Source organism: Pyricularia pennisetigena (assembly GCF_004337985.1).
Source record: "Pyricularia pennisetigena strain Br36 chromosome Unknown Pyricularia_pennisetigena_Br36_Scf_26, whole genome shotgun sequence".
Lineage (NCBI taxonomy): Eukaryota > Fungi > Ascomycota > Sordariomycetes > Magnaporthales > Pyriculariaceae > Pyricularia > Pyricularia pennisetigena.
In genome coordinates this window covers 1-26863 of record NW_021940938.1, presented here as the reverse complement: position 1 = coordinate 26863, position 26863 = coordinate 1, and the positions used below count along the sequence as shown (strand labels likewise).

General features: G+C 47.4%; 7 protein-coding genes across 7 annotated transcripts; 4 read left to right on the top strand and 3 right to left on the bottom strand.

Annotated features, from left to right (window-relative positions):
- Positions 1-182: 182 nt before the first annotated feature.
- Positions 183-3454, top strand: PpBr36_11437 (uncharacterized protein; the record flags this gene model as incomplete). Its single annotated transcript, XM_029898537.1, has 3 exons — positions 183-668; positions 856-908; positions 1983-3454. Exons 1-3 carry the CDS (start codon positions 220-222, stop codon positions 3452-3454), a joined length of 1974 nt encoding a protein of 657 aa, XP_029743149.1. The 5' UTR covers positions 183-219.
- Positions 3455-3699: 245 nt separating this feature from the next.
- Positions 3700-4077, bottom strand: PpBr36_11436 (uncharacterized protein; the record flags this gene model as incomplete). The annotated part of the gene is made up of 1 exon (XM_029898536.1): positions 3700-4077. The coding sequence occupies one exon, from the start codon at positions 4075-4077 to the stop codon at positions 3700-3702; it is 378 nt and encodes a 125-aa protein (XP_029743150.1).
- Positions 4078-6763: 2686 nt separating this feature from the next.
- PpBr36_11435 (uncharacterized protein) lies at positions 6764-7494 on the top strand (the record flags this gene model as incomplete). Its single annotated transcript, XM_029898535.1, has 2 exons — positions 6764-7255; positions 7282-7494. The coding sequence occupies 2 exons, from the start codon at positions 6764-6766 to the stop codon at positions 7492-7494; spliced, it is 705 nt and encodes a 234-aa protein (XP_029743148.1).
- Positions 7495-8436: 942 nt separating this feature from the next.
- On the top strand, positions 8437-10137 carry PpBr36_11434 (uncharacterized protein; the record flags this gene model as incomplete). The annotated part of the gene is made up of 3 exons (XM_029898534.1): positions 8437-8511; positions 8594-8897; positions 8957-10137. The coding sequence occupies 3 exons, from the start codon at positions 8437-8439 to the stop codon at positions 10135-10137; spliced, it is 1560 nt and encodes a 519-aa protein (XP_029743154.1).
- Positions 10138-10279: 142 nt separating this feature from the next.
- PpBr36_11433 (uncharacterized protein) lies at positions 10280-13557 on the bottom strand (the record flags this gene model as incomplete). Its single annotated transcript, XM_029898533.1, has 2 exons — positions 10280-10803; positions 13239-13557. The coding sequence occupies 2 exons, from the start codon at positions 13555-13557 to the stop codon at positions 10592-10594; spliced, it is 531 nt and encodes a 176-aa protein (XP_029743146.1). The 3' UTR covers positions 10280-10591.
- Positions 13558-15557: 2000 nt separating this feature from the next.
- PpBr36_11432 (uncharacterized protein) lies at positions 15558-16670 on the bottom strand (the record flags this gene model as incomplete). The annotated part of the gene is made up of 1 exon (XM_029898532.1): positions 15558-16670. One exon carries the CDS (start codon positions 16668-16670, stop codon positions 15558-15560), a length of 1113 nt encoding a protein of 370 aa, XP_029743147.1.
- An 8453-nt stretch (positions 16671-25123) lies between these two features.
- Positions 25124-26125, top strand: PpBr36_11431 (uncharacterized protein; the record flags this gene model as incomplete). The annotated part of the gene is made up of 1 exon (XM_029898531.1): positions 25124-26125. One exon carries the CDS (start codon positions 25124-25126, stop codon positions 26123-26125), a length of 1002 nt encoding a protein of 333 aa, XP_029743145.1.
- Positions 26126-26863: the final 738 nt, after the last annotated feature.

Sequence of the window (26863 nt, the reverse complement as noted above, 5' to 3'; positions counted from 1 at the left end):
ACTTGGAAAGTGTTGATGCGCGGTCTGACATGCGTGTAGAGAGATCACGTTGTGAACCACGTGATCTCGGAACACGTCGCAGAATCTTCAACAGATTCATGTAACACGTAGATAGTTACAGTTAGCTAGTTACCATGCATGAGAATACCGATTTTGTTTGTTGTATTGTTTTTACCGATTGCTAGAGTGAGGGCTACCTTGTACAACCCCTCGCGAGATATGGTTTTGTGGTGGGGCGAGGCTATCAACCTACGACCGCGGCTTTGCCGCCCACCCTTGCCCCAGGGACTGATGCGCAACGCGTTGGGCTGCGCTACTTCAGATACGAGCCCTGTCACTCCATTGACGGTCGCCGAAGTGGTGGACGAGGCGCCGCTGAGCAAGCTAACGTCCTATATCCGCGCGCTGACAAACAGCTGCGACAACGAGCATATCGACGAACTGCTGCATAAGGTGGCGCCTGTTAGGGACAAGAGCACCATCAGCCTGCGACTAGACTCGTACCCGCCCATGAGCATGTTTGTAACTAACCACAGGCCTGCCGACGTTAGTAGCTTTGACTTTGGGTTCGGGAAGCCGATTAATTATCGGCATCTGTTCGGCGGCTTTTCGACGGAGGGCGCTGTGACTATGCATCCGCCTGTCAGGTCCGCTGACCCCGACGAAGGGTACGTTTTTTCGGTGACCATGGAAAAAGAGCTTGTGGATAAAATGATATAACTGCCCGAGTTTTGCGACTTTTTCGAATATCGCGGCGTTGACTAAATATGCCAAACGGCTTGATGAACATGTAATCACCGCGCAAACCAGTCGACATTGACAAAGAGACCCGATTGGGTTCTGATTTTATTTTAGCTTAGAGATGTACATTGCGGAACGAAACTGCAGGCAAGTTCCAAAGACGAAATGTGAGTCTAAGAAAAGAGACATCTGCTCTCGCATTAGTCATGATTAAAAGGCAGTTTTTTTGACTGATGGAAATGTTACTGAAGGTATAGTAGAAATACTTGGAGTACAATTTTATATTATCACCGTGCTTCCGGATAGAATTTTGTTTCGAGCTCAGGGGGTTTGTAAACGCCATGCTCCTCTAAACCTCAATTTGACGTACGCCTCTTTGTTTTTGCTAGAGGTTTCCATTGATGTTCGCCCAAAAGTTGGACACTGGTCCGTCGTGTGGCTCATCGCCTTATCTTTCAATGCGACCGGGTTTGGTCCCCAAGTGTTGACCGTTTTTCTGTCCACTAAGGACAAGCGCTGAAGGAGCCCGTTTTAGGGAGCATATCTACTCGACCGAATTAAGGTCGCGTCGATCGCAGGTCACGCTGAACCGAACTCCACTTTTATAATCCAATCGTACTTATCACGAAGTTTGAGTTTAGTTGTTTTGCGTACGTGCGATTGCACGCCCGCAAATAAAACATGTCATTTCAGCAAGTCCGTAAAAATAAAGATGCCACATCGGTATTTATTTAACAGATTGAGCAGTAACTCGCCCTTAGAGCATAAATCCATATCACATTGAATTTTCACATTCAAGTTCAACGCTGTCAACATGAAGAGTCTCCTCAAACATATAGGCTTCAGGCGGGTGACCAACGTCCCTACGGACGACGTCTTCCAACTCAATGCAATTGACCGAGTGGGCGCAATCAGCAACATGATGGGCTGGACCATGCTGAAATTTGACCAAGTCCTCGACCCAGTCAAACTGCAAGAGACACTCGTCAGCGTTATAAAGACGGGGGATTGGAGGAAGCTTGGCGGACGACTTCGCAGGAATGTAAGATCAAACAGCATTCGAAGCAGATCAGGCAAGGCAAACTTTGTTAGCTAGCCTGAGCGCTCGTTGCTAGAACTTCCGAAAGACTGACGGCCGAAACAGGAAAATGGTCATTTGGTAATTCGCGTACCTAAGGAGTTCACCGAACAACGACCGGCCTTTGGATTTTCTCATGCAGTTCATTACTGTCGCGTTCAAGATCACGAGCTGGGTCGTCAACTGCCTACATATGAGCCGGAAGAGATCAACCTGGCGCCATCGCCCACGAAATTTCATGAGTTCGCACAGCCGAATGGAGTACCCACATGTTTGGAAGACTACCTGCGCTCGGACCTGCCCCAGCTGTGGCTTCACATTGTGTCTTTTGAAGACGCCACGCTGACATGCTTGACCTGGCCGCACGCAACTATGGATGGTGCCGGGCTCAGTGAACTCTTGACGGCATGGGCTTACACGCTTGCGGGCCTTTCGAATCAAGTACCGCCCTGCCTGTCTTTGAGGTACGACCTCCTGAACGACCTCATTTCAGATGCTCCCGACAGGGTGCCGATTAAAGAGGAAATATTTTTCGACTCGAGTAAAATAGTAAAGTTCGCACTAATGCGTATCATGTGGCTGGTGATGCTCATTATTCGCGCGCTGTTCGCCGAAAAGCAGGAGTTGCGCAATATATGGGTGCCGAAGCGCGTGATAGACAAGATTCGGCAGGGGTCATTGTCAGCTTTGGAGGCGGCAGACGAGCAGGGCAACGCCGGGTCAGGCGGACCTGTAAAGAACGGCAAGAAATACGCACATGACGCATTCATCCCCGGCGATCTCGTTCCCGACCGCGAATCGGGGCGGCCGTTTGTTAGCGAGAGTGATGCCATGATTGCATTTTTCACCAGAGCGGCGGCAAGAGCTTTGCCTCCCAAGTCTCGCCGCACTGTCAATATATCCATCATTCTCAACATCCGCGACCGCCTTCCGTCGTTGACAGCTCGACTGCCCAAGCCCGGTGTGTTCATTTCCAACCTCACCATGTCTGTACAAGCTTTGCTTCCCGCCCAAGCCGTGATTCCCAAGGACCAAGGGGACCACACCGCGCGGGCGAAGTTTTCGTCCCTAGGCCTGACGGCGGCATCGGTCCGGTCGAGCCTCCACGCCGGCTTGACAGAGCCTCAGCTTCGCGCTCTTGCCAAGGTGCAGCTGAAAGCATACGCCTCCCGCCTCGTTGGGCTCCCCATCATCGGAGGCATCGACTGCTTCCAGGTCACTTTTAGCAGTCTCAAAGTAGGACCATTGTTCGAAATGAACATATTCGCGCCAGCGGTTGTTGAAAAAGTTGAAAGGAATGAACCAGCCGACAAAGGCAAAGTTGCGGAGGCGGTGCCCAGGGTAACGTCTCCAGCTACAAGCAAGACGAGCGGCAGCGTTAATCAGAAAACCACAGCCATGGCGCCTGTTGCTGCGGGTCAGGAAAAAAGGGCTAATGCATCTATGGAGCCGCGCAAAGGTTGCACTCCGGTTGGAATTTTGGTCATTCCCAAGCACTCCTCTTTCATGCTTGCCAAAATGCAGCTATTTATTTTCGCGAGGGGGGAAAATGGCGCCTGGGTTCAGGGTACACTGCATCCTGAGCATTGGAAGATTGTAGAAAGGGAGCTGCGGGAAATAGATAGGCGGGGGTGATTGGCTAGTATTTCTTGATTGGTTCCCACGGCTGGTAAATACAATTCGTTCTGCTGCAGCTGTAACCCCCGTCGTGCGTTGAAATCATTGTATTTTGCCTGGAGCTAGAAGGAGGGTTTAATAGCCGGGCTGCGACTGGTTTCCCTATCAGTTTGGCCCCGCCGGCTCTGGGGATGCAAGCCTTCGAAAGTATCTCCCTGTTCTGCACTTATTGCGCTATGTTCTATTGGATTGGTTTTCTAGGGCTAAAATCTACAAATGAATCTGCAGGTATTCTTATTCATGGCAATAGCTTTGCTGATCCCCGGCGCCATCATTTCAACGCCGTGTGGAAGCCCCGAGTAATGGTGGAACTCGACGTCAACGCCGGCGGTGGCCAGCGCGGCTACAAACTTGGTAATATCTTGGCGGAACAAATCCAGTCCCCCGACGTCCACAAATGTAGGCGGGAGGCCCCGCAGCTTATCCGGCCCAGCCCGCGCTGGCGCCGCGTACTTTGTAACGTTGGGCTCCACATCTCCGACCCCCCTAAAGTCCGGCCCCCTTGAAAAATGTAACGACGAAATACCCCTTTTATAAACCGATTTAAATGTAAACCTATCAACGCACAATAATACAATCATTGTCAGGCTCTCCCGGTTCGCTAACCTCTTCTCCATCGTTCAAATCCTCTAAACAGTCCCTATTATTTTCCTGTGCTTCATAAACGTTTTTTTTGCTGACCAAAAGCTCGTTGGGATCCGGAATTACCCTTTTCCTTTTGACCGGCCGTACCGCCTCCAATTTTGCTTTTAACAAACTGATTTTTTGCTGAGCTTCAGCCAATAAGATATCCTTGGTTTCGAAGCTTTTTTGGACTTTTGCAAACAAAAGCCGTGAAGTGGCGTTACTTTTTTCGGACCGGGAAATTTCCTGTAGTTGAAGTCGAATATCTCGGGTCGTTTTAGGGGTTTTCCAAATAAGTAAAGATTGGTCGTTAATTTTTTGGTTTGGGCTTTCCGGTGTTTTATCCCTTTGGAAGCCGTTATTTCTACCTTTTTCGACGTTGGCGTTGCTATTTTCTAATAAAAACGGGTTTAAAAGTGGTTTTGCCAAGTTCACCGGCCATAACCCCGTCGTACGCCAACCAGATTGAATGGTTTTTGCTATAAATGCTTTTGATCTGGCTTTTCGATAGCAAAGTAGAAAGTTTCGTTTCCCAACAACCGTTGAACAGCAAAACTGGTTTACAAATCCCAGGTGACGTCGATAAGCTTCCTTTAACGGCCCAAAAACCGATAAATCCAACGGTTGAAGAACGTGCGACGAATGAGGAGGTAAATATAAAAGCTGAATATTATTTTGGAGGCAAACAAGCATAAACTCGTCGCTGACGTGTGATCCGTGGCCGTCGAGAACTAATAAACGCTTTTCAGGAGTTAAAGGTTGGGTATTTGGAATAAACACCTTTTTTAACCATTCGATACCTGTTTCATTATTTGTCCACCCGTTTTCTGTTGCATGAAATTGCCAGGTATCGAAAGGACTTAAATCAGCTGGAAACCATTGTTGCTGTACGTTTTTCCCCTTAAATATAACGAGGGGAGGTATAACAGCCCCCGTAGCTGATACACATTCGATTATGCTCGTCCAACCCCGCGTTCCAGGCTCTTTTCGCTGTAATGGCCGGATTTTATTACGCCCTAACACCAGGCCATTAGATCCTTTGCCTTCCATTATACCTGTTTCGTCCATATTCCAACGGTTGGCCGGTTTTATAGTATCGATAACGGGATTTTTCAAATAGGACCACCAAGATTTAATTACCTCGGTTGTAGCCCCATTAACCCGGGCATTTTCTATTCGCCGGGGCCTTTGGGTTTTCAAAATTGGATATCGGGCTATAAAACGGCTAACCCAATGTTTCCCAAGGCTTTTTCTTTCTCCGGCGGCCTGAAGAATTCGTTCCGCAAAATAGCGTAGTTCTTGATGCGTTGGCGGAAGGCCTAACGCGGCCTGCGCAAGTACCCAATCTGCCAAATAGGTCTCCTGCTCCTGTGAAAGCCTTTGACAAAATCTTTTCGCTTGTTGAATTGACTGGGCCCCCTTTAAACGATCGTGAAGGGTACTCCGAGGAATACCCCATTTTTGCGAGGTTTTGTGAACTGATTTGCCATTTCTTATGTCAGAAATGGCAGCAAGAAGCTGATTTTCAGTGTACTGTTTCATTGGAAAGTTTGGAGCAAGAATCTTCAAAATGCAAGTTCTAAAGTGAAAAATTCGTCTAGATATTTATAAAATAAAACAAAGGGTTGACGTGGCTGAGTAGATATTTTTAGGGGCCGGACTTTAGGGGGGTCGGAGATGTGGAGCCCAACGTTATCATTTTCTTTGGGTGCGGTTATAGGGTTGAGCTGCTTTAGCCTCACCCGCGTCCCCAGCAGAACGTGTGGTCGCGACATAAACAACCAATTATATGTTAGGTTGTTGATGAAGCCTAAATGGTGTAACTACTCGGTGCGTTGAATCTTCCGTATGATTTGTATTTCTTTCGGCTGGGAGAAGTGACAGGTGTTGCAGAAGATAGAGACACAGGTCACATGACTACAGGGGCTTAGTCAGCGCTCAGCGCAGGATAAAAGCCGTTCAGTGCTCTTTAGGCTATATAGCGCAACGTAGACCAATACATGGCTCTCCTACCGATTCATGCCCGACCCACGTGTACGTTGTGTGCGTCAACAGGCTTTAGCGGTGGCAAAAACGACTGACTCAGTCGACTCATGCTTCATTATTTTGGCTGTATCGTTTGTTGAACTCCCGTTTTTCCTACCGCAGCGTCCACTAATCCATCTGCAACATGAAAGCAACTTCATCTTGCGGACCATTGAGAAGAAAAGGAAGCGAACAAGCAAAAACCGCTTGACGGGACTAAAGAAAGTCTTGAAATTAAATATGGGTTTTCTCAGCCCGAAATATGACCATTACTTTCCCCAAATGAGTCTTTACCATTTATCCCAAATTCGGGATTTTGTCGCAGCAAACATTAGTTCGTAGCTGATACAAAACTGTGCCATGCCTGATAAATCCAATAGAGGTTTTAATTTACAGCTTTAGACAAATTTTGGGGCCTCCTCTAAGGCATGCACTGACTCCAACGGACTCAATGTCTAATGAAAACAACCCTAATTTGGAATTGAACTCGTATCTCATAACTGGAGATCCGAGACAGGTTTTAATAAGATTGAATATAAATATTTGGGCGTCCCAATGACCCGAGAGTATAATTTTAGAGGGCAAACAACATATTCTAGCCAAGTTGTAGCCTGCACTATGTCTTCTTTGGCTGCAGAACGTCGCAAAAAGCTCAAGGTCTTAAAGCGAGCGAGCAAAGATGCGACCAGAAAGAAATATTATGACGAATTGCTTAGCAAACCTAAGGAAGGATTGCTAGAGTTGAATGAAATGGACGCGATGGAAATCGACGCTCAAGAGCTTCTAGACGAGGAAGCTCAAGACCCGGAGGACAACAACCAAAGTTCCGAGACCGCCTTTAAAAACAAAATAGCGATCGTGCAGGAGCGTCGGGAAAAGCTTAAAGCTTCGATGGACCGAACTACTGATTCCAAACAAAAGGAATGGTTCAGAACTCTGCTCGACAAACCTGAGGAGGACCTATTTGAATTAGATGATTCTTATTTCACAGAATCCAACTCTCGAGATGGTGCGGAAGAACAAGGTCAGGATACAAGTAGAAACAGCGATAAGCAACCAAACAATAATACAAGCGTTGAAACAGGGCATACTCGTGGCCAACTCGGGGACGTTAGGAAACAAGAACCCTTTGACAGCATGAGAAGCCATTGGTTCCCTTTCCTGGAAGCGCTCCAGATGGAAACGTCAAGACTGTAGGGTGGCTCGGTGGCTGGGGTACTAGATATATCATGTATGGCAGTAAAAGCGCTCCGACGTATCGCATTGAAGATTACTGGTATCCCCCAAAGTACGAAGGTGAGAAACATATGACATATCAAAAACAGAATGTTTCCAACCAGGAGAACTGATATGGAGAAAAGATGGAAAACGGTAAACGGAAATACAGCGGACGTCATATACTTGGGATTTACGGGGTTGCCTGGACACGTGGTTTGGATATTTCCCTGCATGAACTGGATGCAATCGAGCCCCAGCGAAAAAAAAACCCCACAACTTATGTCCTCTTTAAATGGAACATTGATGGGAAAGAGATAAAGTCCTGGGAGACGCGGACCTGTATTCGACGATTGTGGAAAAAGTCAGACAAAGCAGACCAGGCTGTTCACAATGCGGCGGTTGAGGCCGAGAACAGATATAGGATGGCCCAGGGCTGGGGGCGTTTAAGCAGCCGGTCGCCGTCTGTCGGCCTTATTCACGATACAGTTGAGCAGAAGCGAGCGGAATCCCTAAACCCCCCGATATTACATGGCGTTCCGTGGTGCTCCTCGCATCGTGTGTCTCGTCGCCGCCATCGCTTGCCGGGGTTTCGAAAGGCGTTGTGCCGGCTTAGGTCACCTGCCAGTAGACGCGTCCCCTAAATTAGCCCCAAATTTGGGTAGGATGTGAGGATCATTTCTGGCTCTCATCGTCAGCATTGCGACAAACGCACTGGTGACACGTTTCACTCTTTTTAATTGACGATCTGCTGTAATTTGTACAGTAATGACAAATTACTACAGTACCATTGATTGAAACATTCTCATTTTGTGCCACATAATAAAGGAAAGTCCGAATGCCGAAAATTGTATTTGAACAGCCCGAAACTGGGCCAACAAAAACCTCGTCACAGGAGACTGGACCAGAAATGGGACAAACAGGTCAAGGCGTTTCGGGCGTTGAGGTCTTGGCGACTATGGACCAAGCCGACGTTATTAAACTATCCGGGATTTCTAAGTGTAACGGATCTTGCATGGACCTGTTTTCTAATCTCCCATCGACCTTGGATGTCCATTTGTCTTTGCTAGATTATAATGAAGCTTCAACTTTTTACTACAGCACTGACTGTAGCTGCCTTGGGCCAAGCCCAGAACTTCGGAGAGAAATGTGTATGTCAACAGTGTTTTAGCCTCTTTTGTCCTATTTACATAGCCTTGAGCGACTTGCTAACCTTCCAGGCTCTTCTTCCAGTGTGGTGTCCTCGAGGCTGCTGGCCTTGGCAACCGCTTATCTAAAAACACCTCAACTGTCTATGACAGTGCTCTGTCGTCTTATTGGTCCTTGGATAGCACTGGAATTTCCCCAGCATGCATTTTCGTTCCGCAGTCCGCCGAGGAAGTCGCCACGGCCGTGAAGGTGCTGGGCGTGTCCGGCGGTAACAACGACCAAAGCTCAAAGCGTTGCAACCATTGCTGCAAGTTCGCTGTACGTGGTGCTGGGCACACGGCAAGTCCGGGAGCCAACAACATCCAGGATGGCGTAACAATTGACTTTAGTGAGTTGGTATAAACATCAGAAAGGCAAACAGAAGCCCATTTAACGCTGATTATCCAGGCGCCATGAACACCGTTACTTACCATGCCGACAAGACCCTCACCTCAGTCCAGCCCGGTGCCCACTGGGGCTCTGTTTACGAGGAGCTTTCCAAAACCAACCTGATGGTTCTTGGTGGTCGGGCATATACTGTCGGCGTCGGCGGGCTTCTCCTCAGCGGAGGCAACTCATTCTACTCGACAGCTCGTGGCTTTGCTTGTGACGGTGTTGCCGAGTTCGAGGTTGTCCTCGCCAATGGTAGCATCGTGACTGCTAGTGCTGACGAAAACGCGGATTTATATCGCGCTCTAAAGGGCGGGTCAAACAATTTTGGTGTCGTGACACGCTTCGATCTGAACACTTTCAAGGCGCCCGCCACACTCTGGGGAGGTTCAGTTGCATTTCCGTTTTCGGCAAACTCAAAAGTCATATCGGTGATGCAAGAGTTCGTTTCCACTCTCGGCAACGAGGGACGCAGATCAGATTCGGCGATTGCTTTCTGGACCTACACCCAGGGCGAAACCCCCACGGAGCCTCTTATAAGCAGCGCACTGCATAACGTCGACGGCACAGCAGATACTCCAGGACTTGCTGAGTTTTTAAACATTCCAGGCAGCTTCACGTCGGCGATGCGTACCGACACGCTTGCTGGGTTTACTAATGATCTCGAGTTGCCGCAGGGCAATTACAACGCCTGGCGGACGTTGACATTTAAAAACAGTGGCGAAGTTATGGCCTACGCAGTTGAAACCTATCTAAGCATGGTGAAAGAACTGGAGGCGGAGCCGTCGCTCGGTTTCACGGCGCAATGCGTGTTTCAAGGCTTATCGGTGGAGCAGTTCCGACAGGCCGCAGCAAGCGGCGGCAACGTGCTCGGACTCGAGAATCGTAGTGAAAACCTTGTCTTGTTTCTCGGAATGGTGGCGTACAAAGACCCAAAGCTCAAAAGGCTAGTCGACTCCAAAATGACTACCTGGGTGGACAGCATCAAAAGTTTCGCGGTCGAGAATGGAGCCGACGACGAGTTTCTCTTTCTCAATTACGCCGACCTCAGCCAGAACCCTCTGGGCAGCTATGGCGACAAAAACATTGCGTTCATGGAGGAGGTTGCGAGCAAATACGACCCGAACGGAGTGTTTCAACGAAATGTGCCTGGAGGATTCAAGTTGTCAAATGCTCGAACAACTGCGTGTCTGAGGTGAACAAGCGATAAGGCGGACCTCTCATTTCTTCTTTTCCTGTCGAATAGATAGATAAATTAGTTAACTACCCCGCTAGCAAGCCTGCAGAATTTGGCCTTCTTGTGTATTTTTACCTCCTAACCACCACTTAGAAACCCCAGTCCTAACTATTCATATCTTGAATTTTGTCGGAAGTCTGAACAATGATTGGCTTGTCGCTCTTTTGCTCTTGCACTAAAACTGCTCCAAGTGTACTTTCTGGCCCCAAACTGACGCTTACGAGCTTCGTGTCTGGGACGACGCCGCATCGTCCAGAAACGTTGCCCGTATTTCAACCTCTGACACGCATTTGGCGGCCGGACGAAACTTCTTTGTGTCGGGATCGTACGTGATCCAACAACCCTCCTTGCCCTTGTTGTCAGCATCTCCCGACGTCCCAATCTGGGCGATTTGGTACGCAAGCCACAAACACCTCTCACGACGCTGCTTTTCCCATCGACGGCGTCTCAAACGTCCTCTCATTTTCCTCCATGCTTTCATTGACGGCGAAATACTTGCGCGGGAAAACCACTTCTGCCGGATCTGCCCACACAAGCCCGCGCATCGCCCAGTCCTCGGGGAGCGGCCTCCTCTCGGCCGTACGCGGAAACTCGGTCGTTTCGTATTTCTCGGGGGTTTTAAAGCCCGCTGCAAAAGAGTTCAAGCACAAACAGAGTAGTTGCCAAGGAAAAGATGCCTTTGACTTTATTTCTCAGCTTCTTGCAGTCTCCACAAGCTCAGGCCCAAACAAGTATCTCAATGCAGTAATTAACGCGCTAAACACTGCCCCCTGTTTATACTGGTTTCAACACACCGTTTGAATTGCTCATTACTCAAAAGTCACGATTCAACACTTTGGCGCTTTAAAATTACAATCATTTTCAAGCCTCTCATTTCTGTAGCTAGATAGATTAGAATGCCGTATTATTATATTAAACGCCCCTGTAGCTCTTTTTTCCGTTTTTCGATCCTTTGGTTATGCAGTTAATATGCTATTGAAGTTGATATGAATGCTAACCTGTGGACTACTTGGGGGCTGTGTGGTACGGGCCCCCTCAGAGAACCCCCTCTCTGAGGGGGCCCGTACCACACAGCCCCCAAGTAGTCTTTTTTATTTACCTCATGTCATTGGCCCGGGGCCTTTGTAACTTTGGCAGGAAAATAATATGGGTGAACAATAACTGCTGTAATTATTTGCATTTGAAAAAAAATTCAAGTTTTGTGGTCGTCTGAAACACAGCACTAATCTAAGGCTTGAGTTATATGGCCTAAACACTTCGAATAAATGGCCTCAAAGCGGAGCCTTCCACAGTGTTTTGCGTAGGTCGGTACAAAGAATTACTTGTTACAAAATTTCAGCCACAAAAGCCCAGTTCGAAAAACACGTGATCTCGCCCCCCCACCCCCAATCCAACACGTGGAACGACAAAGCCCAAAGCGAAAAGCGAAAAAATTTTCGACTCGCTGGCAATTTGTCGTTACCACCACCACCACCACCACCATTTTTCCACTTTTGTCCATTCCCAACGGTTTATTTGTACGAACGGTTGCGCACGCATATATACATTTAAATCGAATAGCCAACGCATTTTTCGATCCAATATATATGCGCGCAATTGTTATTTTGTACAAAATAAACCGTTAATGGTGGACAAAAGGTGGAAAAGTGGTGGTGGTGGTGGTGGTAACGACAAATTGCCAGCGAGTCGAAAATTTTTTCGCTTTTCGCTTTGGGCTTTGTTTGTCGTTCCACGTGTTGGATTGGGGGGGGCGGGATCACGTGTTTTTCGAACTGGGTTTGTGTGGTTTTAATACAGGTTGTGGCTTTAGATTTTAATAAAGTTAGTTGTTATTTGTACTGGAAAATAATTCGTACTGTAAGGTATCCGCTTTGAGGCCATTTATTCGAACTGTTTAGGCCATATAACTCAAGCCTAATCTAATGAAAGCGACGAGGAACAGTCAGGAGAATTATAAAGATTGCCAATGTTTCTGACCGAACCCCGTAATGAACTTATTTCTGCCACCAAAGCTTTTAACACACCCTGGATATCCTCTATATTTTCCTTGAAGCCAAGGATTAGATCGTGAAGCCTTCTTGTTTCTTGCTGGCAATCCGAACGACAATTCTTTGTACAATTCTGGCCCGAAAGAGAATACGAGTCTGATATCTCATCCTCGGAAGGAACATCTTCATCAGGATCTGCATCAGGAATGACAAAGTCAGTTAAACTCCCGGTACTATCTGAGTTAACTGGGCTGATGTCTTATACAACTAACATGTTAGCAAACGTTTGTGTTAAAACAGCTCTCATCATTTGTTGCTTACCACTCATGGATTTTCTGGAACTCATAGCTGCAGTTCACGTCGAACAGGAGTACTGCTGCTGAATTTGAACGCGTCAGAATTTCCGCTATGTTGTTGGCCGTACTCCCAAGCATGGAAATCAGCGGGTTGTCCTGTTGTATATTACCCAGTGCCCCGTCAGCTTGTGGCGCAGGCACCAAGGCCCATTTGGGGACCGTCGGCCAAGACTGTCCCGACTAGAGATGGGCACATACAGCAACTGGGTAAGTCCTTGGCCCAATTCCGGTCTCTCCGTTCCTGCCGAGTTTTCGTCTTTCGAGTACCAGACTCAGACCCCCTACTCTTCGGCTGTCCAAAAGCTGGCCATTAAGTTCATTTCGATAGTGAATCGCTTTGTGACCATTTTGCGCCATAAATAGGGTCGTAAATTCAATTTAACACAATAAAACACGCCCTGTCTTGTCCTATTCTTTATTCTCTCTTTGCGTTGTCAACGTGCTGTGGCGAATGCCTTACTTCATGTCGTCCTCTTCGAAAAAGCGGACCCGGCAATCCTTTGCCCTGGATCCACAAATTAGATTGCACGCTTGCTCCTTTACTTGGAGGGCCTCCCGCAGGATTGGCAGAATTAGGCGAGGGAGGAATGGTCTTCCGACACGTGGCTGCAGGTGCTCAAGAAGCACCTGGCGGATGTCAGCTCGACGTATGTTTGAGAAGGCGTTTGCCGGCGGTGGTGAAACGTCAAACGTTTCCGAACACAACAGATTGGACGCACAAAACTGTTCAAACCCATCAATACAAAAAAAGTACTCGCGCCCGCGTAGAATCCCGTCCGACGGCCGCAACACTGTTTCGATCGTGCCATACGCAGTTTCATTGGCCAATTTGCCCTTGTCCCACTCGGTCGCGCAAATGATGCAGCACGATATAATCGCCATGTCATACTCAAGCCCGATTCCGTCGGCTGCTGACAGTAAAAGTAGCGGTGGTGTGTCTTTCGGGTATGCTGGATGACGAATACGAACTTCGTATGGCGCCAGGGCTGTCTCGGATGCCGACGGTGGCGCAAATACAGGAAATGGGATGGCAGACATTTTCAAGTTTAGGGATAGTGATATGGGCTCTCCATAAGCCAGTAAGCTATGTCGTTTGTGCAATCGTCGCTTTTGCGTATTTGTTTGTTTGTTTGAAGGTAAGACACAAAAGCGCCTACCGTTCGTCAGTCAAACGTCATTTTCATCACCCTGACGACAGCCAGCTGCTACCAGCTGACAGAGGACAGCAAGGGACACATCTGATTGGTTCGACCGACTGTGTGGACGCGTTTGGCGCGTAACGCGATTGCACGGTCGTGATTACTCGTGCGGGGGGTGACACGATTATTTTGTAACCAATAAACAGACCCATGTTGATTCCATGATAAGTAAGCCAAGTGCCAATCAACAAACACGCAATGATAGGGCGTGCAGTGTCACAGTTCGGACGGCTCGGCAAGGCAATCCGAGACATATACGAATACAGTAGCAAACACTCCAGCTAAACAGCAAGGTTGGCGGTCCGCCACCTGAATAACGCAAGTGTGGTGCAACCCAACAATTTCCCGTTCTCGCAACTTGTCTCGGGATGATAGTGGGTCCTTCTTGCGGCTGACCGTCGTTCACCTCGCTTTGACGGATTTCCGCCTTCTCCTCAAATCGCTTGTTGATTGTTTACTGCGTTGTGACCAAAACTTCCTCGTCTTCAAAACGTGTGTTTTTACAATCATCTTCAGCAAAAAGCATGGTGTAAGCAACCGTGAGCTGCTAGTCAGAGACAGTCGGCTGATGTGTCACGACGAGGCCGTCTCCCGAACAACCTCAGATGCACTGTCCCTATCTCCTTTCATACCCTCCCTATGTATCCTCCCTATGTATCCTCCCTATGTATCCTCCCTATGTATCCTCCCTATGTATCCTCCCTATGTATCCTCCCTATGTTCCTCCCGTCGCATTCCCTGTATCACCATTCCATGACCATGTTGAATAAAATGATAAAATGATAAAATTTCTGAAAACCAGCGTTGGCTGGTCGCCATGCTCAAAAGGTCGAGTAGCTGCACTCGGATTGACTGTGATCTTGAAAGCTCAGCTTCAAAGCCCTACCTGATCTCAAAAACAGCCCAAGCATTTTCAAGCATGTCGTCATTATCGAGGGCAAAGAAACCGGATGATTGGTGTCACGTCACAGATCCCAAAGAGAGAAGACGCATCCAAAACCGCGTTGCGCAGCGGAAATATCGTGAAAGTTTGTACATGTTTTCTGCTGTTTCATGGTGATTTTTAAATTTTCTTTTATGGAAGATGCGCTGATAAATCGGAAAGAGGTCAAGGACGCAGCTCAATTCAGGAAACAAATCCCGGGGTCCATCGCCACCAGCACTCAAGACCTAAGCCGCACATGTCCAATTCAAGCCGAGATTAGACCATCGGGTCCTAATTGGGAAGGCCAAAAAACACAGTCTTCCATTACATACGAACAGGACGATGGCGGCGTCTCGAGCACAGCTTCAGGCCAGGCAGGCACCACAACCTCAGCAGAGTATGCCTATGACGGTTTTCAACATTCCTCATATTCCAGTGCAGATACCCATCATCACTCGAACTATGTCATTCAAGGTCAAATAATCACGGATCATATCTGCACGTGGGTCTATTGTTGCCCTTTATGTTTGAGCCGCCCTCTTGACTTTGCAAGGTACGTCTACTTGAAATCGGCCTTGCATCCATGCTTTTTTTGCTAACCCCTTGCAAACTCGCATTGGTCCTTGCCTCACAAACAGCCAAACTTAGGCGATGACAGGTGAGAGAGATGGGATGGGGNNAGAAACTGCATCTTCACGGTGGGATTGGTATTTTGAGAACGAGCTAGAACGCTTCAAAATAACATTAGACCAGGATCAGGCGGCGAATTTCATCCTACATAACCCGTCTTCCATCTCCCACAAGTGCGTTGAGAGTGCAACAGCTTGAATACAGAAACTGACTCCGACAGTTCGCGCTAAAGTAGGATCAGAAGAGGCCATGATGATGGGTGCAAGGCATACAATAGGCTGTAGTTAAATCTTCTCCTGGTCAAAAGCTGTTCCAAACCAAGAACCCCTAATCTCACTTGCAGTGCCCTTGATTCCCTCCGACTCCTCCTTATCAAGGACAATTCCAAAATATAACCGAATAGCCTCGATACGTTCCGCTTCAGTGCGGAACTCAAGGCTCAGTTTCAAATCCCCTTCCCTCCGCCATTTCAACCTATTCTGATATAGCACAATAGAGCCGTCCAGCTCGCCATCCATGACATCCTTCATATTCGTTCTCCCAGGTGCAACTAGGGGCTCATTTGATGTTGTGAATCGCTGAAGCAACAATTCACGTGATGTGAAACATGTGCGGCTCATGCCATGCGTGTTTAGGATCTCGATATCCTCGGGCAGGAACTCAAAATCCGAGTTGAAACAGGATGTTGGCTGCCACTCCTCATCAGGGCCACTCCTGAACTGATATACCCATAGCCGCCTAGTTTGATCGACCTGCTGTGCAATCGCCTGTTTCACTACTCGCATCTCCGCTCGAGACCCTATGTGCTGTAGACCGTTCGGTTCAATGCCTTCCGTTCCCTCGAGCAATGGTACAGGCTTGGGTGGACCGTATCCACCAAAGCCCACATCGAGCAAATATTGCACGCCACCGATCTTGACAATATTGACACAATGCACAAGTCCGCCGAATCTGCCGTTGCAGGGCTCAAAGACTCGTGAACCTGCCAGTATGACGTCGAATCCCAGCGACAGGAGGACCGTATTGAGCAATTGGTTCGTCTCAAAGCACCAACCACCGCGGTGGTGGCGGACAATCTTCTCATAGAGACGCCTCGGCGAAACCCCTAGCCCTTTATGCCAGGAGTAATGAGCCTGAAGATTCTCATAAGGCACGCTGACAAGATGGTGCTTCTTGAGAAGGGTGAGGTAGGCTAGCTGTTGAACAGATGTGAGTTTGCTGACGGAGAAGATTCGCTGTGTAGGAGAAAGGTGAATTCGATTGAAATATTGAGTTATTTCGAAGTTGGCGTATCTTGGCCGCTTGCATTGCTGAGCTTGTGCTGTGCTGATGAAACGAGCCGATAATAGCTGGCGCGACAGGCCTCGGAAACAGACTGACGTTTTAGAGATGATCATTATTGTAGCTCGCTTGCTACAGAGGGATTTTGATGTAAATATTCTTTTGCATCATAGAGTCTTCAGAAAAAAATGAAGTTGGTGCGGTCAGTTGAAATTTGTGACCGCGGAATCAGTAGCCTTTATGTCGTCTCGACTGCTTGTGTTCAAAACACTCTCTATAGGCAGAAAAGGCTCTAGACACCTAGCCGCCATGCGCCCCGTAGGGCAGATGAAAGAATTTGATAATGCTCTAGACCCTTGACATATTGCGCGGAACGTGTACGCGTTCAGCACCATGTGGGATTTACAGCCCCAGGATTTTACCGTTAGCGGCATGCTGGGTCGTCACATTGCAACGTCTCCATGCGCTAGGCATGTTGACGATTTAATGCAAATTTTTGCTCATACGTGACTAGAACAGGGTCAAGATGTTGGTGATGTGATGTAAATAGGTGCAGCGAGTGATGTTCTAAATCACGACCCTGGGTGTCTTTTTGTCTCTGTGATGAGGTTGGACTGGTGCTATCTTGATGCCGGCGATGGGCATTCGACTCAGAGCCTCGGGGTTGGCGTGAAATTGGTGACGCAGTACAAATCTCATACGGTGATGCCGAAGCGGTTGCCGTGTTGGGCAGGAAAAAGAAGTTTTGGTGACACGATTCGAAAAAGTGGAGTTGTGGCTGATATCCGCCAAATGCTACTTCGCCGCAGGGGATCGAACGTTGCAAAGTTGGTGATAAGAACCGAAAGGTTGGGACCAGCAAAAAGACGTTGCGATCCTCGCGTTCCCACCTTTCTTCGACGTGACTGGGATTGTTGCAAAAAGATAATGGGGCCGAAACACTAGGCGTTGTGCCTAGACCGCATGCGAAAGAGGAAAGGACAAAATGTGGGGACGTACATTCTTCATTCAAAAAGTCGGCTGTTTGCTCCACACTAGGTCGGCCACCGATGTCACAATTCGATTCTGCAGCCGCGGATGTGGTACATCTGAAAACTAATAGGCTCGCCCATTGGTCAGGAGTTGTGGAAAAGTGCACCTTGCATCCCTGGAAAATGCCGAATGGGTTATTTTTGCACCTCACCAACATCAACCAGAGGCAACAAGGTTGTTATCACAGAGATCACCAAAGACCAAATTTGGACCCTTTTTCGCGGAACCTAACAAGGCGTGGACGAATAGGTACAGACAGGGACACCCCTTGGCGGACTCAGCCTATCGAACATGCCTGAGGCAATACATTGTACGTGTAGGACGGAAAGGCTCCCTTCCCTCCCTTGTATGTACCTGTATTTGCTATGAGGGTCAAAATTATCGCCTACTTCTCCTCTCATTCCCAACTCCTGCCTTATTGGTATTGCCAATCCCTAAGTATTTACTGGGACCCAACCCAAAAACCATTTGATAGGGTGAGTTGTACAGTATGTACAACGATTTGTAGTGTTAGGGCTTTTTTGTCTTTGGTTCACATTGTTCGGGGGTACGCATCATGGGGGTACACGGAAGCCGCCCTTGCACTGGCGTGGGGTTGGTAGCGAATTACAACACATTAGTGTGTGGCCAAGCTGGCGAAGAGTTTGGTCATACCGAGGTGAGGGAGGGCAACCCCCGTAGCTAAGATGGATTCGATTCTCGTCCAACCCCGCGTTCCGGGCTTTTTTCGTCGCAATGGCTGGATTCCGTCAAGCTTTTTTCGATGGGCTCCGCATCAACAGCCCTTTATTACGAAAATTTTGGCGAATGAGAAGCGATGCAGACCCCGCTGGTCGACTTCAATTGCAGAAAGGTGTCTTTTCCGGAGGTCTACCGGCTTCAATGGCAAAGTAATGCACCTGGAGCTAGCCTCAAAGGGTCGGGCTCCGACTGCATTGAGGTAAAATAAGCAATGCAGGCGTTGCAATTGAAGTTAAGAATGGGGTGGTATAGGAAAAGTGGCCAGGGTACTGTCCTGGCCAGGGAGGGTACTTACATCCACGTTACCCAACGTTAGTACAGTATACACCACGGTCCAGAACCAGCTAAAATTATGGCGCCACAACGTCCTCACATCTGCTATCCGCCCGTGCCCTTCCCAAAGATTATGGGGGCGCCTCGACGTCGCGAAACTTAAGGAACATAACCTGACCCGACATGCAGCCGATGGTAATCATCGATCCCCAAGCCGCCGTTGCCGACGGCATAAACTCATGTGGTAGCCACAGCACACGCGTTTCGCCACAACTTATCCAAGCATTATCGCGATCAAGCCCGTAAAGCTGTTGTTCTCGCTGTTCCTCACACCTGCATTCAGCGGCTGCTTCTGCGGCAGGAACGGCGCTTTTTAAATTTATACGACCGGTATTGGTATGGAGAATGGCATGGAGGTGTCAAATGCTACAGTACGAATGAGAGGATGACCCGCCAGGGTTTGCTTCTGTTCGCCTGTCACTATCCCTTTTGTCATGTTTTGAACGTATCCAAACACTTAGGTGATTTTGGAGATTACCAAACAATGTCCTACGTCGGCCTGGTCTCCCCCTCATATCGCTTCCAAAACAGAATGCGCTTGCAGGTCAAAATTATCATCTCATTGCTTGCTCCCAAAAGCCCCTGACGATTCTGGTCCTCCGCTGCTTTAGCAGACTCTGCCACTCTCGTTATAATTGACGCCGGCAAGCTCCTTTCTCACAATGACAAGTAGCCTTGAACTGGCAACCATATGCCTAAGTCTAGGACTTGGACACAGCTTTTCGGAGTGGATCTTATAATTTGCTTTGTGAAGCAGGCAATAGGCCCTACCGATGTTTTCAAATGTTCCTTCGAAAGGCAAAGTGAAAAATGATCGTGCGGCTACTTCATTTTGGGATTTGTGTATGCTTGCTACATTTTTTGGACGAACAGCTAGTTTGACGGACCGAAAACTGTTTCCCATGGTGCTTCGTTATTTCTCTCGAGAAAAGTATTTGTTAGAATTCTAGCTTAAACAATATTCCAGAAAGCTATTTTGTTTCGTGAGTAAACACAGTTAGGAAGTAGTTAACCAAAGGCAGTGCACCGAAAAGCGATACTTTTATTGCGAGGTGACAAATGTGGCCCACATAATCCGAAAAACTAACCGACATTTTCCAAAAACTCGTCTACGCTTTTGACCTTCGGTTTTAAGTAATGAAAGAATCTTTTATCCGGGCTTTCATTTATCTCTACCTGGGAATTCCTGCGCTGTGTTCACCTAGCCAGTGGAATATCTGCACAATCACGATTAAACATGGCTACACACGCCCGGAACTAGGCTTGTTCGGCGCGAATAATTGTTCTTTCCCAAATCCACGTAATGGACACAGCCAGTTGCCAGTTTTCGCCTTGGCTACTACTTTAAACCTAAATTGGTCGTAAAGCAGAAGTGCAAAGGACACAGCGAAAAAGAAAGACGGAGACCCGGAACAGACAAACGGCTATACGGATTCTGCTTTGAGTACTATGAAAGCTCTTCACTGTTTGTTATCCTGTTTGAATACGTAATCTACCCTTTTTTAACTCGCAACTAGCGTTTTACACAGACTTTTCCTGCTGATAATCACATTTACCAGCTTGCAACTTGGTTTTAGTCGCAGTAAACACCCGCCAGATTCCCCATTTCTGTCTCCGAGCTTGACCCTGTATCAAATCACCCGTAGCTCCAGGTTGACAACATTTGGGACAACGTAGGACTTGTGGGGGTTGTGACCAAAACACGTCCTTGGTAGTCATAGCATTGAACAACCAACCCCTAATCTGGGATATGATTGTAATTTATGCCTGGAAAGCCCAGACAACTATTGGTAACAGGTATATATCATGACCAATTCCTAGACAAAGCGGATGGTTTGAAGAAGATATTCCATGTAGAGTTGGATGCAAATCAGATAAACTACATTATTTCCAATAGCCCGATTATAATCATATAGCAGAATCGAACTGGCTGTGTAAAGATTTGCCTAAACTTACGGAAAATCATATATAAGAGTTGATTGAGTCCCTCAATGAGGCCCCAAAAAAGGTATATTGGCCGCCATTCACGTCATTCATGGGCTTAGCCCAAGGGATCACCAACGGAAACGTATGATGCAAGAGATCAATATGCATATAGCCGCTAGAAGTATTGATAATGCAGTAATAGCGAAAATTATATGTGTTTCGATAATTGTTGGTAGAGTTCTTCGTGAACCGCCGCGCGCATAGCGTCGAATTCGGGGCCGTCACGGACAGCCAAAACCTTGGCAGACGTGTGAGCGCCGTTGCTGATTGCGATGACGGACGTGAGAATGGCAAAGACCATTAGAGTTTTTGGAAGTTTGCTTTGCATTGCCGGCATCATTGGTAAAAAACAGGATATTAGATATGTAAACGCTTTTTGGATCTTTGCACGATAAGAAGATTTGCAGGGCAACGTATTGCTGTAGAAGATGCTGCCCGAGCAAACAATCTTATGGGCTTTACGTGTTTGTAACATTTTAGCGTGGGACCCCATTAGGCCAAACAATCAAAGACTCCCAATTATCTACTTCGAATCGTCATTTGGGACATTTGGAAATCAGGGCACCTGTCCCACAATATGTAAAATGTGTCCCGAAACCGCTTGGGTTGAGCATTGGATTCGGCGGATCCCTTTCCCAAAATAGCCAAGGTTTTCAGTGTAATTTTCATTTGAGGCTGTTTTGGAGGTGGCCCACAAAAATAGCACCAAATATCCAGGGTTGCCGATAATAGAGTACCTAGAACCACCAACAGTACCGTATTGTGACGCGAAAATGAAAATTTCTGTGTGTTTGCTGTGATAAAACCCCAAAATTGGGCTAAAAGGCAGGAATTAGTTTAGGGAAACTAACCTGTATAATTCTTTGAAGAGCCCACGATTCTGTCGTGCAACGTTCATTTACTGCATGCTTTTTCCCTTAGTAACCCACAAAATGAAGGTGCTCTTTTGTTGCACCTGGAATAACGGACGCTGCTTAAGAAAGAGCGGGGGTACAACAAAGGATACCGCCAAACATACACAGCAGAATTTTACCGAACCAGTAATTTTTGCTACTGCCGAAGCTCTTCAATTCTCTCAGCCGAATCAAATACAAATCGGAAGATTCCGGAGATCGAACGCACCATCCCCGAGTAGTTGCAACACTCGGGCATCAACAACCTCACCAATCTCCGGTTAATTACACCTTCGCCACATATTCGTACGGCGAAACCAGCAAAAAAGCCTAGTTAGTAAGACGCTAGTTTTAGACAGGCAACTCTTATTATCCTCAAAGGAGAGTGTGTAAAGCAGACCTCCGGATCGCCGTCTTTTTCACGGTGCTAGTTCCTTTGGGTGACTTTGTATTATAAAGTTATCATCCAGGCCAGGAGTTTGGGTTGCTTTGTTTATAAGTTATTGGTCCAATATTCCATTCTGCTAGTTGTCGATATTAGGACGACATAATATTGGGTATCCTATTGGTTTTGGCCCCGGCGACTTTGCCTGGGGCTTGGACGTCTGACGTTTGAGTGATAAACCCGTTTGACTAAAAGGTTGTCAGATATTATTTGCTCCTGGAATATAGGTCTAGTCCTACAGTGTCCCAGGCTCGCTATACGTAAACTGCTTGGAAAAGAGGATTATCGCAGTTTAGAAGTTTTTTTAGTTACAATATCCTCTGAAGATTTGAATATGACGTTTATTCCTTTTTGCCCCTTGAATGCTTATACCAAGCCCATAAGCTTTGACTGGTGGTAAAATTATACCCCAGTTGAAAGCGGTTAGGTAAACCAAGGTTCGCCCTGGCGATTGAAATCCTATTACTATTTAGATAGACTTTGCTACTGGACTACAGCGCATTCGATAGTTAGTTATACTTTGTCAGCATGGTGCGGTTATACAGTATGTAACGTTAATGTATGTTTCGCTTTCAACAGAGCCGTTCAATCTTTAGAATGCGGCCCCGGTCTAATGCTACTTGAGGCTATTAACAACATTTCAGTAATCCGAATTTAACTGCAAGCTACTAGGCCTTAGGCCTTATTTTCGTCTTGGGACACTAATTGGCTTAACCCAATGCACATTTGAGACTAGGGAGTAGAGTGACCTGTTTGCTAAATTGCGGCTTAGGTGAATGCAAAAAGGAAAAAAAGAAACAAGGTATGTAGACTAAATAGCGGGCGTCGATTTGGAATATTGGGACAGCAATATGTTGGATAATGAGCTTAGTCAAGACCTAGATTTAGGTTCCATTCATTTAATAATATAGAAAAGGAGGCTGGTGTGCAGTATGGAACATTTGAGGCTTGTCTGGCTATAGTGCACTGTACAGCACTGTAGAAAGACGCAACGTGAAACGGGACTCGTGCCGTAAAATGTCTCCAAGTAAAGCGTTGAATGTTACAAGGCCGCGAATAGGATAACTTTTGGGAAATCCAAAATTAGAGCCCAAGCATGGTATACAGGGCATATTTCGGCCCTTGAACCTAAGAACCAAATTTGGACCAGCTTTCAAAGTTATTGCAAACAAGATTTTGGGCTGATTTGGGGCGTCTGTTTGTTCCCTAACTTCCATTAAGCAATCTCACCAGGACTATAAATATATTGCAGGATAATTCCCAAACCAAACCCTTTTACTTCATTTCTACATATAGTGCATTACCAATGGCTCCCACCATTCCAACGGACAAAAAGCAGGACGGAACAGGCAATCGCGCCTCTAGCTCTGTGCAAAAGCAGTCCACCAAGAAGCAACTTGACATCGATAAAGTAATACAAACAGTCAATCAAAAGGAAAGAAAACAGTCGTCAGGCGGGATGGACATTGATTCCGCCATTCTAGATCCAGGGCAAAACGCTCCTGGACATCAGGGGCAGAGCGCTTCTGAAGATCCAGGGCAAAGCGCTCCTGGAAATCAGGGGCAGAGCGCTTCTGAAGATCCAGGGCGAAGCGCTCCTGGAGATCAGGGGCAAAACTCGAATGGAAACAACGACAATCCACTCCCAAGTATAGAAATAGATTTAGATGAAGACAAGAGTGGTGATGACGAAGAGCCACTGCATATCTTTCCTGGAATAGTCGCGGATGGGAATATCAAAACCGTCGGGTGGTATAGCAATGGTAGGAGTGGATTATTTATTAATAGATATGGCGGGAGAAATGCAGGAAGGTATCGCATCGAAAACATCTCCTACCCTGCATCGTACGACGACGATAAGGAGACCAAATATCAACACGAGAAAGTCTCCAACGAGCGGAACAGATACGGAGATGTCAAGAATGATCAGGGCAAATACAAATATACGAGGCGCCATATACTTGCAATTTATGGGGTTGCTTGGAAACCCGTTGCGGCCACCATTTCCGGGAATGACGTGGAAGGCATAAATCCGACCGTGGTTAAAAAGTGGACCAAAGTTACTACTTATATTCTTGTTAAATGGGACATCGATGGTAAAGAAAGCAAGTCTTGGGAAACGCGAGCCTGTATTCGGCGATTGTGGTCGAAGGAAATCGCAGACAGGAGTATTTACAATGCCGCGGTAGAGGCCGAGGACAGATATATGAAAGTTGAGCGCAATGGTGGCCGTTTTGAGAGCCGATCACCGTCCGTCGGCCTCATCAGCAACGCGGTTGAACAGCAGCGCGCAGCATCCCTGAACCCAGATTCATCGGCCCCTTTTCATGATATGACATCGCGCGTTCAGTCACCAACTCAGCCGGCCAATCCTACGCCAATAAACGCCGATGTTCTTCTTCAGCTTGCCCAGTTGATCCAGGCCTTGGGACTTCAGTCGCCCAATTCTAATGCGGGAAACCCTATCTCTTCACTTCACAACCCTGTCCACTCATTTCTTGCCCCGCCTCAGATGTCGCAAGCACCCCGCTGAAGTAGCTTACTAAATAATTCCGTTTGTTTTTTGTCTTGACACTTTTTGTTGTTGAATTACAACCAAATCACAACCCAACACCTTGATGCATGGACACGATCCAAATACTTTTTAGATAGTCAATTTCATATGTAGCACTAGATAGAATGTTTCTTACCAGTGATTTACTAAAAGAATGACCCGGGCGCCCATTCCGATAACAAATTTTGTCTGTGATTTAGAACTGCGGTTAAAGGGCGGGATAAGTGTGGGCCTTTGGTCAAACCCAAATCTGGGCCCACACTGTGTTGACAAATCACCATGGATGGTAAAGGCATGTGCGGGAAAATGTTGACACAGCTGACAGGGCGAAAACAATAGGACCAAATTTGGAGTTGTTTTCAGGCTTTCCAGAGTATGTTTGATCACATGTTGTAAAAAGCAACACAATAAGCACATCCCAAAACTGGGACGTTAAGAAGACCAGAATTGTGTTCCAAACAAAACAGGCTTTGTAGAAAATACAAAAATTGGTGAGTCCGCTGCACATGTTTTAATTTTTCTCAAACTTTTTGATAATCTAGAAGAAATTTCCACACCAAAACCTCGCTCAAATATATAACCAGAATGGCCTCGCAAGCACCTATACTGAAGGTAGACCCTGAATTAAGGCTTATTTGGCAAGGAGCCCCAAACATGGGTACACTCCGGGATGCATTTGCCGTCCGTGACGCATTCGCATCCCATTACCCGGAAATATTCGGCGTCCCCCATCAATCAGTCTCCACTCAACCACGCTCCCACAACGTCAGGTCTGCCGATGGAACCCAAATAGAGGTTGTGCATTTTATCCCCGAGACACCTGCAGCAGAGAAAGCGCCACCGGCTCGTGCAGTCATATTCTGTTTTGGCGGCGGTTTCATCATGGGAAACGCGGACAGCAACATGGATTTTGCCGCCGATATGGCAATCCAGACACGGAGCCAGGTGTTCATGCCGAACTACCGCCTCGCACCGGAGCACCCAGCCCCGGCGGCCGTGGAGGACGTCTACGCTACGCTGAGGTGGGTGCAGACGCATGCCGCAGAGCTCGGCATTGATGCGGCACGCGTGGTTCTTTTTGGTATGAGCGCGGGCGGCGGAATTGCCACCGGTACTGCCCTAATGGCTTATGACAAAAGCCTCGCCAGTTCAGAAAAGCTTCCGCTGCCGGCCGGCTTGGCGCTGCGGTACCCTATGTTAGACGACCGCACGGCCGGGTCGATCGATGACCCGGAGCACCGCTATCATGTTTGGAACTACGTGGTCAATGAAATTGCATGGACAGCGTACGCGGGCGGCAAGGCAAGAGCTGAAAGGACGGACGAAAACGTTTCTGTGTACGCGGCACCAGCGCGGGCTGGGTCAGATAAGCTGCAGGGCCTGCCGCCGACGTTTGTGGACGTAGGGGGGCTGGACTTATTCCGAGACGAGATTGTCAGGTTTGTGACCGCGCTGGCCAAAGCCGGCGTTGAGTTTGAGTTCCACCAGTACCCGGGGCTTCCACACGGCGTCGAATTGATGGCGCCGGGGATTAGCAAGGCGATTACCATGAAGAATAATATGCTCAGGTTCATTGGTAGATTTTAGCCCTAGCGAACCAGAAGAATAGAACAGAGTGCGATAGTCACGAAGTAAGGAGATAGCCGAGTCTTCGGGGACAAACCTGATTGGGAACCGGTCGTAGCCCCGTTTTTAACGCCTTTTGCTAGTTCCAGTCAAAACAAAAAACAATTGGACGTGTAAGCCGCGGTAACCAAAAAAATCAAAATTAAATACTTACTATAGGGGACAAAATATTAGACTTAACAAATATCAGCCAACTATTTCCTATCTATTTCCCACAGCTTCTTTTCTACAGTCTTACAATGCTCAAGCTGCAATTTCCCCTGAACCCAAGCGCCCCCCTTGCAGATCCGAGTACAGGTGGTCGTCCAAACATTTGGGCACTCCTTTCGGCTGTGCGAACTTATTAAACTTTGTGGGCGATGGTGTTGGGTTGATCTCTTTCGGCTTATTGGTAGGCAGTTAACGATCCAGCTCGTGATCTTGAACACGAACTCGAAAGCAATTCACAAATTACAGTATTATTTCTTTTAAGGGCCAGGTAATATCTAATAATAGACCCAGGAGCACGTTTACAAAATAAGCCAAAACTGGCACTTGGAAAAAAAGGCTTCAATTGTTTTTGAACCCTTTAACGTCACGTCCATGCTCCCTAGCAAACTGCACCTACCATAGGCAGTTAGGCAGGCACATTTTCGTCATACGTATCAAATAACGTAGTAGCAGATTTGTTAACCGATACTTGTTATTATTGGATATTGG